The sequence below is a fragment of the Alexandromys fortis genome, unplaced genomic scaffold (assembly GCF_014885135.2).
Source record: "Alexandromys fortis isolate MF-2015 unplaced genomic scaffold, M_Fortis_MF-2015_v1.1 scaffold_107, whole genome shotgun sequence".
NCBI classification, from domain to species: domain Eukaryota; kingdom Metazoa; phylum Chordata; class Mammalia; order Rodentia; family Cricetidae; genus Alexandromys; species Alexandromys fortis.
This window is the reverse complement of record NW_026067987.1, coordinates 3,789,977-3,806,733: the sequence shown is the minus strand read 5'-3', so window position 1 is coordinate 3,806,733 and position 16,757 is coordinate 3,789,977. Positions and strand designations below refer to the sequence as shown.

Sequence of the window (16,757 nt, the reverse complement as noted above, 5' to 3'; positions counted from 1 at the left end):
AAAATGTTCTTCAAGACAAAACCTGTCACTATAGGCAAAGAGTGATGTTTTATAATAAAATGCCAGTCACTCAGGAAGATAAAAGTAAGCACAAGCATGTATTTACCATATACAGCCTCAGAACACTGAAGAGAAAACTGAATTAGAAAAATAAAATAGCTCTAGAATAGGCAATATGCTAGACCACAAACTAAACCTTTTTAAGGATATAAAATTTAAAAACTCAAATTCATAGAAAGCATATTCAACAACTTTAACTAACTGAAATGGAAATCACTTACAAGGTGAAATTAGGAAAATTCACAAATATGTGGAAATTAAATCAAGTACTTTAAATAACCACTAGACCAAAAAAGAAAGCTCAAGGATAAATGGAAACAAATAAAAAATTAACAATAATAAGTGAAGATGCAGAGAAACCAAAACCCTTATTCATTTCTGATAGGATTTAATAGTGATTAAAATATTTAGGAAATCATTTTGGAAGTTTCTCAAAATATTACATATAGATTTACCATATTATGATACAGTTATTCTCCTAAATAGGGAGGATACAAATGCATGTGTTGTGTGTATGTATGCATGCAAATTGGCATATTCTTGGACACGTGTGTTTGTGTGTGAGCATGCAAGTTTGTGTGCATATGGAGGCCAGAGGTTGATGCCAGGTGTCTTTATTGATGGTTCTTCAGCTAATAAACTGAATGCATTATGACACACTGTACAAGGTTGAACGTTGTGAAAACATTCAGTAAGCCTAATACAAGGGACTACATAATACATGCACGCACGCACGCACACTCACATACAAGCACACACACGTAATAAGAGGCTAAATTTTATGGAATGGGAACCAAATTAAAATGTAGTTGTTATGAAAAATTATAGTTACAACTGGAACAATGGTTATGGGAGGTGAGGGTGCTTAGGATAAGCATAGCGACAGTGCAGGTAAATGCACAAACACGAAGATTCAGTTTTCCATGTCAGAGAGCAGACACTTGACTCTGGCCACGATAGCAAATGGTAAGAGGTTAGATTGTAGAACTACAATGGACAGAGAAAGCAACATATGTGGGTACCTGCAACAAAAGGAGCCTAACAGTTACCAAGGGTTTACTTGTAGGAACCAATAGGCTGCTAGCAATGTCATAGAAAACTAGAGCAAATGGGAAGGCCCTGGAGAAGTCAGGAGTATTGGGCAATACTTTTTTTTTTTTTTAGCTTTGTTTTGTTTGTAAGTTTTCAAATAGCAACACCCTAAATATTGATTATAAAGATTATTTTCTTGAATAGGATGGAAACAATAGTCACGATTAGAATAACAGCTGGAAAATGATTCACACTTAGGTGTCAGATGTAAGTGTTTCAGTGAGCTTTCAAAACAGGTCTCAAGGAAGAGTGCAAGGAGGGCCAGCCCCTCTCATTGGTGACACTCATAACTACCTTTTCATTCCTCCACTCCTGGCTTTCAAACAGCTGTCTGTGGCATGTGGGTAGCGGAGCTGCAGGGCAGCAGGTGTCCCTAATTTCCTTTCTCAAGGTCACAGGTGACTCTGCCTATGCACTAGAAAAACCACAGCTTCTGGCCTGCATTCTTCCCACCAAACCCCAAGATCCCCTTCTCACATCCAGGTTACCCTGACATATCTCCTTCAGCCCTCAGTTACTGAAAACCTCAAGGCTACTTTTCCTAGGAACTCACCTAGATTATAGCCACTACCTCAAATCATCTGCTTGAGACTTCTTCCTGGGCTCATAGAGTTCTTTTCAAGACATGTTTTCGACATTGGCTCTCTCAGAAAGCGTCTCTGGAAGGCACTTGTACTGGGCTATGTCCCAAATCAAGGTCTTCCCAGTCCCTCTCTTGTGTGGCTTTGATCAGCCCTTGCCATGGTGCTCAGCAGTCTGGGGCTTTGCCACACAGCTCTCTACCTACCTTATTAGTGTTACCCATTATAGTAATGTAACACAGGTTAGAAGGGCTAACAGACACCATTAGCAGATGTCTAAAATATCAACTGGGTTACAGGACTAACTGCCTTTATTACCTGAGCAACTCATGATTTCCACAAAATCTGCCTTGTGCTATGGAGTAACATAGAAATTTAATGACTTATTAATGTGGATCAATAATACTTCTAGAGTTATTGTTATTGGTCCATCTTCCATAATGCATTAACATTAAACTGAAGTGTTTCTAGATGATCTTAAAAGACTGTCGGCCTCAGTTTTTCCTTTGGCATATCATGATGTTAATGAGAATACCCTTGTCTACAGAATTATGATAGACAATAAAATCACTTATAAAAAACACTTTACACAGTATTTGGCATACAGAAAGTGCCCAATATGTTGGAGATAATTATTGCTATTTGACTTTTCAAAAACTCTTCAATTCATAGAGGAATATTGCTTCCAGTAAAACGTTTCTTTAGAACATTTAAAGTTATAAAGATGACGTTATGTTCTAATACAGATGTTAACTCCAACAACAAATCTGAAAATAATCTTTTTTTTAAATTTCCTTATTTGGTAAAATATGTTCTCAATCCCCAAAGTGCTCTGAGTGAAGCCTGCCTAGGCTGTACTAAGCTACCAGCAGTTTGTGAGAACACGTGGTGATCAGGAAGCTTTCCAACATGTAATGCAACCATAGAATAAGTGTTCTTCCTTTTAGGAACTCATCACAGTCTTTCCGCATCTAGCCAACCTGTGACTCAATGAAGTGGTTATACCAAGGGGTGTTGGTGTTAAGATACAGCAGTGCTGCCATCTCTGGCCAAGGCACAACTTGCTGTTGGCTGATGATATAACAAATAGCGCCCAGGAAGACAGAATTTGGTCTGTTTGTATTTGTCAAAGAAAGAAACTTATTATTTGAACATTAGTCATAGAAGACAATGGATGCCCAACTAAGCAGTAAAAACAGTACCAGTTTGATAGCCTTTATTTTTTTTTCAAGGCTGGGGATCAAACCCAGGGTCTTATAAATGCTAGGTTCTTATCACTAAAGCTGAGCCCTCTGTCTCTAATGACGATTTATAACGAAAGGGAACAAGTTGAGAAAGTAAAAATATAAAATGTACAATTTAGGAGAAAAGGAGCACCAGGAAGTGGAATGAAGCTAAGTCCTGTGTTCAAAGAGATAAACAGATTAAGAAATGGAATAAAGGGTGACCTCAGGGCAAGATCCCACACAGTCAAGTTTCCAACTTGTGAAGAGGAATTAAAGAAAATCTTAGAGCCAGACGTGGTGGCGCACAACTTTAATCCCAGAATGGGGAAGGCAGAGGCTGGCAGATACTTGAGTTTGAGGCCAGTCTAGTCTACAGATGGAGATTCAGGGTAGCCAGGCTTAGGCAGCGAAGGAAACCACTGAAAACAGAAAGCTGGTGAAGATGTAACTGAGTGGGGTGTAGGGGGGATGCTCCAGGCCTAGGAAGCAACACAACTTGGCAGCTTTGGCCACGTGGTTCTGGTTTTAGAGTCGAGGGTAGATGAAAGGGATTATGGAGTCTTTCTCCATGACTAAGGAAAGCAGAGGTGTCTATCAGTCTATAAACCGTGTGTGCTTCCTCCTATGATCCTTGGTTACACTGCCACTTTGTCTTGAGTGTCCTAGTACTTTTTAAAGTTTGTCCCTCTTTGAAGATCCAGTTTAGTACAACCTTACCCTAACCTGCATTCCCAAATAACTCTGGTCCTGGGAATCCTTACAGCATTCAGGCCTATTCTGTATTCCTGTACTTGTGTACACGCTGCCATGGTGACATGAAATCCCTTCCATAACTGCTTTGAGCCTGCTTGGTCATTTTATACTCTTTTTTTAAAACTGTGTATAGGTCATCTTTCTTATAGATGCAAGAACTAGCTAAAGACACGTTTCCTAGTTTATGAAGACATGGATTATATGTTTTCTGGGTTTTGTTTTGGTATTTCAATAATGTTTGCCATACTCTTTTCCCATGTAAACTGTGTATCTGCTGGTACTTTAGAATTCAGTTCATGTCACTGTTACTTTATAGTGCTCCAGAGATAGGACCATTTTAGAGTAAGTTTGATGGATTAAAAAAATAGTAAAGAAAAAAGAGAATTAGAATGAAATCTACAAAACATTCTCAGTGGAGTGGCAATGGGAGAAACTTAACACAGGCTTTATAATTTACAATGTTCCGAGGAGGAAGAATGTGCAAGCACTTAATATACTGTTTATTATGAACAGTCATTAATGGTTTTAAAAGAGCAACTATTTGCATTTGTTTTCAAGTTTCAGTAGAAATTTTAGCAGAACTGCTTTGAATTGCTACTTCATTGATAAATGAAAACAGGCTCTTTTATGGCAAGCTATAAAAGCTTATAGTTTACAGGTTCCCTCTCCACCCTGCAATTACCTACAGGAAGAGATCAACCATAGGTTCTATTTTATGAGTTTTATAGGGGCATAGTCACCTCAGTTTACATGCTATGAATTCCTGGAAAATGCTATACATTGGAGAAGATAAAGTGTGCCCTTTGAATCAAGACATTTCATTTAAATCCATACTTTTATCTACAAGCATGATTTTACAACAATACATTAAACATGAAACTGTCATATTGTACATAAGTATATGTATAAAAACTATTTTATAAAATGTAGTAATACAGAATGTAGGAATCCTGTCAGCATCAGGGCTAAACAATGAAAACAACATAGCAATAATGATCCAAAATGCTGCAAAATAAGACCTATCATAAAATTTCAGAGACACAGTAAAATTTACTTTGTATGACTCAATCAATAAATTTATGAACAAATTTAGTGTTGAGGCCAAGCAATACCATGGACACCTCAAATATTTAAAAAGTAACAAAGCAGTCTAAAACTTTAAGGTTTAATACTAATAAGTTATGTGACAAAAATTTATCAGTTAACCTTTAAAAACTTTACTGTTAATCCAAAGAATGAATGTATGAACAACTATTGAGCCAACATTCAAATTTCAAGTCAATTTGGATATTTTAAATCCTAATGATGAAAGGACGACTTTGACAAATAATAGGTATTTCACAACAGGCATAAACCTAATAAGAGATTGTACTTTGTCTGAACCTGTTGTACCAGATGTACAAATATAAACTTCTTAGAAAATATAAACTGTAATCTTAAAACTACTTCAAATCCATCTATTAAAAGAAAATGTGTGCTCAAAAGAGGATCACTGGACAAATTAAGAGCAAAGCATATTAGTAATTATTACAGATGTGAAAGGTAGGATGTTTGCAAAAAATTCAAGTCATTAATCAGAATAGGCAATTTTGATATTGTTTGCATTTTGCTTTATTATTTTATTGAGGAGATTAAATAACAAAACTCAAATCACTAAGAAGCATGTGTACATTTGGCATGGCTTACTATGTTTTAATGTCTTCTGCAAACATAATAACATGCCACAAAACATAAAATGACATGCTATGCATATGATAACATATTAAACGGCAGGTATACTTTAACTGTGTTTCCTAGGAACATTTACTCATGTTGGTTGGGGCTTCTTTTTGATTTGCAAATAAGTCCTTCATTTAAAGCAAATAAAGGACTCACGCCTATGCTGACTTAACTATTAACTAACTTTTACACCTGCCTTTCAGGGTTCAGACAAGGACCTCTGAAAAATTAGAAGCTGATAATTTACCCTTACCTTGCCACAGGCCATCAGCAGGTGCACAGACTAGTCTTTAAAGGGCATAATTTAATTATTTTCATATAATCTTTCTATAATCATCTAATTTTCATATAATCGATTAATGTGCCTTGCTTGCATTTTTGTAGAGTGTTCAAGTGAATACTGTTCAACAAAAAAGTCAACACGAAGAAAGTTCCAGTTTTAATCTTCAAATCAGAACTGGGATATTAGTACATATAAAATAAAGCCTATAATGTACAAGCAGGCCTAACAGGTTAGCTATACAAAAGAGTATTAGGCTAACATCCAATAACTTGCCTAAGTCTCTGTCAGAAGGCAGAGATGATCAACTTCCATTATATTTTTAAAAGTTATATTACCAAATAAAAATATGATTGCACAAAGAATACTGAGAGATAGTTCTAGATATGTATACTTAATTCATCTCTCTCTCTCTCTCTCTTTTTTTTTTTTTGGAAATGCACTCTTAGGTAGAGACAAAACTAAGACCTCGGCATATGCAGGGCTGGGAGTGCAGCTCAGTGGGAGAGCACCTGCCTAACACGCCAGGCCACAGACTCACTCCTCACTTCTAAAACAAGGAAAAGCAAAACACCAGCTCAATATAGAAATCAAAAGGGAAGTCTGACTCATTTTGATGCAGGGCATCAATCCATTCAGGCACAGCCCTAACTTCCATTAAAGGTAGTGCAAAACCAGGGTGCTATGTATGCCAAAGACAACCCCCCCCCCGAACCCAACAACGCTCACGTGCTCATGTAACAAATGAAAATAAAAAGTAAATAAGTCAATTGAAAAGAGGGCTAGGCAATGGAGAACGAAGGCACAGCGGTGGTTTTGTTTCCAGGCTAATCTATATTTACCTATGTGGCACAGCATTACAGTGTTAAGAAGCAAACTCACCCCTATAACCATATATTTAACTGAAAACTCTTCAGAATTCCACCTGGGACTATGAAGAAGCAGCACACCATTCCCTGGGACAGAGGCTGAGAAATAACAGTTACTTCCTGGCTAGAGTCACAACTAGCATTTAGTACTCTACAAGGCATGGGCTACTGGCTGGCGCACTAGGAGCAAGAGCAAAGAAAGAACAGGTAACAGGTAGGAATGAGGGGCACTGAGGTTTCCAGACAAGTCAAGGTGTCACTTAGCCATTTTCAAATCTTGGATGATTCCCTTTCTATTTTGTTTTTGGGCACAAAAGGGGGCTTAATACATGAGCTCTCCAGGCCAGGGAATACAAGGTTTGCATTTACAAATATCTCATGGTGATAATTTTTAAGAACTGATTGCCTTCTTTTTCCCATAAACATATTGGCCTCTTAAACAATTAAAGAGCTCAAGGACAAAAGTTATGTAGAACTATACTTCTGCAAAAGTCAGACTTAATCTGTCCTGAGAACCTCAGGGAATCAGATAATGAAGAGACTTGTGATTCTGTGGGGAAGGGCCAAGACTGTCAGCAGGCTGAAGGACTGCAGCGGTGGGCAAAACATTCTTCAGTTTGTAGCAAAGAAACACCAGAATAGCTGGTCCTACCTCAGAACAACCTATAAAAAGAAAGCTGGAGGTTTGGGGAGTTCACACACACACACACGCACGCACGCACGCACATGCACGTGTGTATATGGTATATATGCAAAAATGTGTTGACTATATGGGGTAAAATGGTATGAATACATTAGTAGCTACCATTTATGATCCAGCCAGGGGAGCAGAATTGTAAGACAACAGCCAAGCACTACATGCATGAGAACCAGCTCCGACCTCAGGGTTCTTCTGGGGTCATTACTGTACACCTGCCATAAATACTAATAGCATCCCTGCTCTTGATTCCATGTGGATTAGGCTCTAATACTTCACCAATTAAAACAGAAATTCATCTATAATCAACTCAGAAACTACATAACAAGAAAACTGATGGGTTGCACTTTTTAGGGTTCTAGAATCTACATATGAACCAGAAATTTGACACAGGTGCCATAGGAATGCCTGTAAGATTAAATTAAATTTCAAAAGTATGGAAATAATCTAAAGACTGAGTACATTACTCAAATACATTAAAAATAACAAATTTCCTTTATTCAGCTTCTAATTTTAGTAAAGAATCAAACTTACACAATGTTGTGGCTACTCTCTTAGTGTACTTACTAAGGAAAACTGAACGACCCTACAGTTGAATATTTTTTATGGTTTTGTTGGTGACTAACATGACATACATAACATATACCTTAAATGATAAAACACATTAAACTAATCAAATATATAATAAAGTCAATTTTCTAGGAAGGCAATTTTTAATCACAAGACAATATCCAAATGTAGTTTAGTATTGTTTCTATTTCATTTAAATGATGAGCTGTTTCTCACAACAGAAAATGGTGAGTGATCTGAAGAGCTTGGAAGACTCATCCAAACGATGAGGAGACTGCGCTGAAGGGAGAGCAGATGTCTTCTAGATGACATCATCTTAGGAAACTTCCAACCGGAAACTAGTTACCTGGGCTTATTTCATACAAGCATGTTCAGAGACTAAAAGAAAATACCACTCTATGTATGTTACTGCAGTAAATAGTATAACTAACTGTCTTTTGTTGTCTAGACAACAGGTACAATGTCACTCCCATAATAATGCAGTAAAATAACTTTTAAGAGAAACTGAGCAATAGGGAATTCTTTTACTATAATAAAACATCCACTCTAAATAATACTATTCTAGAAAACAATTCATCTTAAAAGCAAGTATCATATTATATATTTACATTATTAAAAGTATAAATTATTTTAGGTTGAAATATGAACACATGGCTGTTAAGATTGCATGTTATTTTCCTATATTTTGGCAAAAAATAGGTTTTCTTTTATTGTCCACCTGAAATTAGTTTCTTGTAGGGCTGTACCTTTGGGAAAGAGAAGCTGCACGGGTTTTCAGGGACGGTGTCATCAACCAGCACCATTCTGCAGTTTCTTATTGGTCTCAACAAGGGGAGGGGAGAGGGAGGGATGGCGGGAGGGAGAGAGCGTCCCTTACCATTGGTGGTGCGTCTACTTGTACTTGACGGATGCAAGGCCTTCTTTCTATGCTGATAAATGCTGCGGAAAGGAAGAGACCTTTGGTTATTTGGTTATTATGCTCATTACCTTGAAAACATCATAGAGTGCATAAGAAAGAAATGTTCCTTAGAAGGCAGGATTCGTCCAAACTGTCACAAATTCTCTGGTCAGGAACAGTTGGTGAGGTCAGCTAAGCCACTCTCCCCCTCAGGTGGCATCTAGCAACTGTTGATGATGTATTCATATGCTGCTCTCAGCACAAAAGTTCTACCGTTATCTGCTCTCGGCTGCAATTCTTCTGGGAAAGTTCTATTTCTGACTTGAGGTCATTAGATTCATAATGTAACACCATAAAAGCTGTGAAAGAATCACTGCTTCCTTATTTCCCCCAAAGAATAAATAAATCCATTTGAATTTCTCTTTGATATGACTTCCTACTGTGATATATTCTGCTATTTATTCAGTCACCATAGGCTGTCAGAAAGTTCTGCTTTCTCTCTCTTTACAATGGCAACAATAAGGGCTAATCTTGAGAAATACCCTTTTATCACATGTGGACTTATCTTTTTGTTCCCAGTGTCCTTTATTGCATTTCTTTGTCATAAGAATCCTGTAAAATACATAACACCCCACATCTGATCTGTAAGACACTAGTTCAAAGTCAGGCACAAGCTAAAAATGAACACAGATGTGGGCCTCACTTACTTTCTAGTGTCTGTCCAGTAGCAAACATGTGAGTTTGTAACAATATATTAGAATGGTTTGATCAAGTAATGCTAATGGCTGTCACACAGATGCTGGCGGTGAGAACTATGAAGTCTACTATTAGCAATTCACAAAATTCCCAGGTTAAGCAAAATGTTAAGTTTCACTCTTTTGTAAGTACTTATCTGATTTTTCTTAAAGTAAAAAGGGTGAAGTGAGATCAAAACAAAACTATACCATCTTTAAAAATGAAGCATAATACATTTAAGAATGCAGCTTTGCTTCATTTAAACTTTTTTTTTCTTCAAGAGCTGAGCACGGTGGTGCATGTCAGCACTGAGGATGCTGAGAGTGTCTGTCACAGTCCTCTAGAGACAGGAAAATAAGAAATTCGACGCACCATTCAGTAAATTCTAGTCAGAAAACAAAACAAGCCTTCAAGCAATAAAAAACAACCCCTCCCGCATTTTCAGGGCCTATTGTTTGCCAATAGCTTATGAAGTACTTTAGAGCCTTGGTACAACCAACCGAGTGGCTATCTGGTACTCAGAGAAAAAGATGAAATAGTAAAATAAAACAGAACTGTTCTGGACTGAAAAAATAAAGTAGAACAAACAAGGCAGGGTTTTTCCTTAAGTGTAAATTCTTTACGGTAACCCCAAGGAAAAGACATTTATTCACAGGCTGATCTTACCTTTGAGTCAAAAAAAAAAAAAAAGACAAAAATCGGAAAAATTTTAAACAATTTTGGTTCTTGTCAATTTGTGCCATTTCTACTGTCCCTTATGTCTTCTCTCCTAGCTGCAATCAATGAGAAGAGTGTGTGTGGAATGGCTCATTCCCACACTCTTTCAAGTGAGAGTTGTCTGTTTGGTTAGAAATAAAAAGTAATTTAAAAGGATAAGAACAAAACAAAACATTCCCTTTATTTACATCCTTAAAAGCTTGAACAATTGCAGTGGAAAAAAAGAAAAACCTTTCAGATTTCAGTTTTCAATTTTAAAAGTAGAATGTAAGAAACTACATTCTTGTGTGTGTGTATAGGCCAAACGTTGGCATTGGGTATATTCCTCCTTTGCTTGCTATAGAAAGTTTCTGGTAGCATCTTTAGTTTATTTAAACCCAGAGCTCACAGACACAAAATGACCAATCTAGCTAGCCAGCTCGCTCTATGACCTCCACTGCTCGGGCTGTGAGAGGACAGGATGCCAAGTGCATATGTCTTATACTGCTACTGGAGATTTGAACTACAGTCCTCCGGGCTCGTGTAGTAATCACTCCAACCACTCAGCCATCTCCTCAGACTCCAAAGACAGCAATTTTAGAAATGGATTACATAAATTATAATCTTTGCTTTCATAGCATGCAGAAATAACAGTTTGAAAACATACTAGTACATGTTTGCTGAGGCTCAAGTTAAGAACATATAAAAAGGAACCATTATAGAGATGTCTGAAACAGCTTCCTCTTCCAGCAGGTCTTAATTTAAAAGTCTACATCTGACTCTGGCTTTCCGTTTATTGGCACACAAACACCTGAAGACACATACGTGGTTTATTGTGCTGGTTAACTTCACATGTCAATTTGCCTAAGCACGGTATCCAGACACTGAGTCAAACACTAGGCCAGGTGTTTCTCTGAAGGCATTTGATTGGATCGTAGTCACAGTTAAACCAGAAGAACCTGAATAAGGTAAGATGCTCTCCACTGTGTAAATGGACCTCATCTAACCATTGAAGGGAAAAAAAAATTGACCTTTTCTGAGAGAAAAAATTCCAACAGATTTCCATCAGGCCACATGAAAGACACAGCAAGTAGAGAATAATGAATTATGCTTTGATTACTTGCTGTGATGGTTTGAATGAAAATGGTCCCATAGACACAGAGGAGAGGGGGCATTATCAGGAGGTATGGCCTTGGAGGAGGTGTGCTCTTGTTGGAAGAAGTGTGTCACTGGGGCTGAACTTTACAGTTTCAGAAGCTCAAGTCAGTCATTCTCTACCTGCAGTAGAACTCTCTGCTCCTTCTCCAGTACTATGTCTGCCTCCACACTGCTGTTTCCTGCTATGATGACCATAGACTAAGCTTCTAAACTATAAGCCAGCCCTAGTTAAATGCTTTTCTTTAGAAGAGTTGACATGGTCATGGCACTTGCTGTAAGCAGAGACAGTTCTTATGTTTCCCGGCAGCCCAGATCTGAATGATCACACAGACTCTATATTAATTACAACACTGCGTCTTTCTTTCTCTTTCTTTCTTTCTTTCTTTCTTTCTTTCTTTCTTTCTTTCTTTCTTTCTTTCTTTTTGAGACAGTTAGCTCTTACATCTTAAATTAATCCATTTCTATCAATCTGTGTATCACCACGAGGATATGGCCTACCATTAAGGTTCCAGTGGCATCTACATGTTGTCTCTTTGGCTCTGCCTACTCTCTCTACATATCTCTGTTCCTTCCTGGTTTTATTCTGCCCTACCATAGGCCAAACAAGCTTCTTTATTAATCGATGGTAATGAAACCTATTCACAGCATACATGAACTTGCCTTGAGAAGTGAAATAAAAACCATTATGTTCCAATAGAAGTTGTAGAGGGCAGGGAGCTCCTGTTAAGTTTAATAAAGGTACTAAAACAGCAAGCGCTTCTGAAATGTACAAAGCAGCAGGAAGAAGCACGCACGGGCTGAACATCCATCTAAGACCTCATATGTGCCAGGCAGCCTCACAGTGCCAACCTCCTGAGCTCTGTTCCCAGCCACCTCATGGAGATGAACTGGTATTCATCTGTATTCATTTCTTCTGGCTTCTCTTTGTCCCCTTAGCCCTCAATATTTCTCTAGGTATCTTTCATGATCCATGTGAATTTTAGATCAATGTATCTGATTCTGGGGAAAGAAACCTCTATTTTAACTAAAATCTTCTTAAACTCCCATATTATTTTGAGCAGAACTGACAATACAGTGTTACATTGGCACAAAGGACAGAATGTCTTAACATTTCTTCAAGATAATTGTTCATTTCAGAAATATTTTAACACTTTTATCACACTGTTTTGTACATTTCCCACATGATCAAGAATTTCATCTTTGACACTGTTCATGTAAATGAGATTCTCTTTCATCATGTCTTCTAATTTTCTAATATGTAAAAGGTATTAGTTTTAGATATTGTACTTTATAAATTTGTGAATTTCTATTTTGTTATTATGTTAGTATTGCTTTGGACCTGTCTACTCTGACAGGTTACTTGTGGTTCCAAAAGTTCATGCCATTCCAGGTGTCTCTCGTCTCTGTCACTGCTTTCCAAATGTTTCACTATGTGAGCTCTCAACTACTGCTCCAGAACCATGCATGCCTGTTGTCATGGTCCCTGCCACAGAGATCATGGACTTTAACTGTGCTCTGCTCTATAAGGAACATCACACACACACACACACACACACACACACACACACACACACACACACACACACACACACACACACCAAGGTGCAAAGATCACTGTGGAAGAGAGGAAATGAAAAAGTATAGAAAATGAGCTGGTGGGTGACTACAAGGAACAGGGCAGCTTCACATATGAACTCAAGGGAAAAAAAAGGAACCAATATATTTCACTGAAGAACACAAGCCAATAAAGTAGGAGGAAATTATCACTTTGAAAAAGCAGCTTTTTGTATCTTCTCTCACTAGAACAATGAATTGAATATGGATGGTGAAACTACTGAGAAAATCTATTGGGAAGAGGGCACTGACATCACCTAACAAATGCACAATAATTGAAACAGGGAGAGATCTGGTGTCTACCTCCTTCATCAAAGACTAGACTTAGCAACGCCAGTGGAATATCCTGACAACACATGACACTTGATAAGATGTGCAAAACTGATTATCACTCATAGTTTTGCCACAGGCTTTGCTTGAATGAAATTCAATGAAATAAATTTAAAACACTGATATTTTATAAGACAATTAGCCCAGCCTAGGTTAATTGAAATTGATACTAATATAACTAATACTAAAATAACATAACCACTAATAAAAATATGAATCTTGACTGGAAGCTGGATTATAGAGATTACTTAAGGCATTTCCGACATAATTAGGGATACCTGAATGTGAACATTTATTCTATAGTTTTACAAAGCCAGTAATACTTTTCATGTATGATAATGGTACTGTGGTTATATATTAAAATCCTTCTTTTCATTAGATGTGTGAAGTTTCCAGAAAGAAATGCAGATATCATAAATTTATAGCAATATTTTAGTTTTTGTCTCAGCATTTGAGTATCAACCACATGTCTATAATGACAAATACGTTAATTATGCAAGCATGAATAAATAGTTATTATAATATATATTTATATTTATATATTGACTGACTTGCTCAAAAGTAATATTTGGTGCTGGAGATATGGCTCAGTGTTTAAGATCCCTGACTGCTCTTCCAGATAACACAGGTTCAATTTCCAGAACCCACAAACTGTCTGTAACTCTAATTCCAGAAGATTCAATGACCCCTTCTGACCTCCATGGGCAATGCACACACATGGTACACATTCATACAGGAAAAACACTCATATATAAAATACAAAATAAAATGAAAAATTTCAAGTTATATTTATTGAAAAGTAGGAATTTTTACCAAACCAGAGGGATGAATTATTTATAACCCTCTCATTAGTTTTTGCTGTTTTATAATTAATAAAAACTATGTTTGTTGGCTCAGTGGTTGAGAACACTGGCTGTTCTTCCAGAGGACCTGATTCTTGGCACCCACACCATGGCTCACAAGCATCTGTAACTCCACCTCCAGGGAATCCAACACCCTCCTCTGGTCTCTGAAGGTATTAGGCACACATGTGGGAGGCATGTACATCCAAGCAAACCATCCATATAGACAAAATAAAAACAAAATAAATTCTATATTCTATTTTAGGGATAAATTATTCATATTACAATCAATATATCAATAACCTGATTTTGGAGACATGCTGTTTATATTCAAATACTGACAGGAATTTATGAGACATGTGAACTCAGTTGCTTGTCCACTCACAACTCTCAGAAGAGTTCTCAGCCTATGCCACTCTTAAAAGATCTGTTCCATTCTTTCTCAGACACTAATAAAATATTAAATTCACACCAGAGGTGTAGCATACACTTATAATCCCGGCACTCAGAAGTTTGAGGCAAGGAATTGCTGGACCCAAGAATAGCCTATGTTATACAGCATCTCTCTCTCTCTCTCTCTCTCTCTCTCTCTCTCTCTCTCTCTCTCTCTCTCTCTCTCTCTCTCTCACACACACACACACACACACACACACTACACTCTTGCCTTGGTTCTTGCTTGGAGAGATACTATTTTCTAGATAACACTTACTGTCTTTCTTTTGTCAAACTCTATTCAGATATCAGCTTTTTAAATGGAATGTTTTTTCACTAATCTATTTAAATAATAACTATAAGGCCAGTGAGAACTTACTGGGTAAAGGCATTTAATGCACAAACCTAGACTTGAGTTTAATCCCTGGAGCCCATACAGAGGTGGAAGGAGAGACCTGACTCTACAAAGCTTTCGACTGACTTCCTCCACGCCCCACAAACCCATACAATGATAAAGTTAAAAATAAATGAATAAATAAAGCGATTGTCCTTATACTGCATGTGATTCTATCCCTCCTATGGTTTGGATCTTAAATTTTCTCTACACACCATGTATTGGAAGCCTGATCACTGGAAAAACTAAGATTGTTAGTGCTGTGCCCTGGAAGATCTTCCTGTTCTCTGTCTATCATCAAGTGAGCAGCTGTGCTAGGTCATCCACTCCCTGCCATGTTACTGTGCTTGTCATGGGCTCAGAAGCCAATGGGGACAATGTGTCACAGCCTCTGAAAACTGAGTCCAACTCCATCTCTACTCCTTATTTGACTATCTCAAAAATTTCATCATTTTAATGAAGAGCATATACGTTTTCTCTACATTACATGTCATTTCTTCTATGTTTATTTATTTATTCATTGTATTTTTCACTAGAAGGCTAAGATATATCCAACATTTATCTACATAGGATTAGCTAGAATACCAATGAAAGATTTGTAAATTTAGACTTTCAATGGATCTAGTGCTTCAGGCAGAAACACTACTGGGTCCTTACTTAACATATGATTTTGCATTTCAGATCTGAATATATAGAAATAAAATATCTTTATAACTAAAACAAAATAACTAAAACTAAGAGCAAAGTTTAAGCAAGCAAACAGTGAAGAAATGGTTTATTAGATTGATAAGATGGTGACAATTTTGGAAGATGGGAATCTAATTACACTATTTACAAATAATGGCAATAATAAAATTTAATTTCTAAAGAAAAATTATTAACTTTTAAGTATAACCATGATTTAGAAATTTCCCATGCCTTTAATTAAAGAGAAGTCAGATTTAAAAAAAATCCTATCAATTTTCCCTATAAAAGATGACTGATTCCTGGCTGGGAATCAGACCAACGTCTCACTCAGCCATCATCAGAGAAGGTTTCTCTAGCAGTAGATGAGAACTAACACAGAGAGCCACAACTGGACAGTGTGCAGAGAGAGAAACCTTGGAATACTCAATTCTAAATGGGCTGTTTCATCAAACCCTCCCCATTCAGGGATCAGGAAAGTATACAGAAGAGGAGAAAGAAAGACTGTGAGAGCCAGTGAGGATGGAGGACACCAAGGAAACAGTGTCTTTCTGATACAACAGGACTGTGCACATATGAACTCAGAGACCATAACGGATCCAAGCCAGACAGACTCTACTGAGAGGGGAAGTGGACACGGGCCTCCATTCCTAATGCAGAATGTATCTCCAACTGATTATTGCTTGCTAAGAAAAACTAATTTTTTCCAATGGAGTCTCACTGGTTATACAAACCACACTTAAGTGCAGGCCCCCTACCCAACAGTAGATGGCAAACACAAAATTAGCTTAATAATATTTTTGGAGATGTTTTATAATGTTTTATTTGTGAATGTTTTTTTATTTATTTGTCTTTTGTGGTTCTGATGTAACATTTTTTATGGGTTTTGTGTGTATGCTTATGTATGTATGTCTTGTATTTTTTCTCTGTCGGTTTGTTGCTTTGTTTTATTCTTTTTTCTTTTTAATTGATTTTTTTATATAAAGAAAGAGAGAAAGAAGACGGAGTTGGATGGGGGATGAAAAGGGTCTGGAAACTGATCAAAATATACATTTGAAAAAATTATTTTCAATAAAAAGTTCATTTATAATTCTTATAACTGCCTTTGTCACTAGCTTTTTAAATTG

The 16,757-nt window shown here is 37.0% G+C and overlaps 1 protein-coding gene across 1 annotated transcript in view; it reads right to left on the bottom strand.

Moving 5' to 3' along the window:
* The window catches only part of Ahi1 (Abelson helper integration site 1), a 137,658-nt gene that overhangs the window by 35,610 nt on the left and 85,291 nt on the right, over positions 1-16,757 (bottom strand). The window contains exon 19 of the mRNA XM_050159443.1: positions 8,725-8,786. Within this exon, the coding sequence (XP_050015400.1) occupies positions 8,725-8,786 (62 nt within the window). The remainder of the gene's footprint in view (positions 1-8,724; positions 8,787-16,757) is intronic.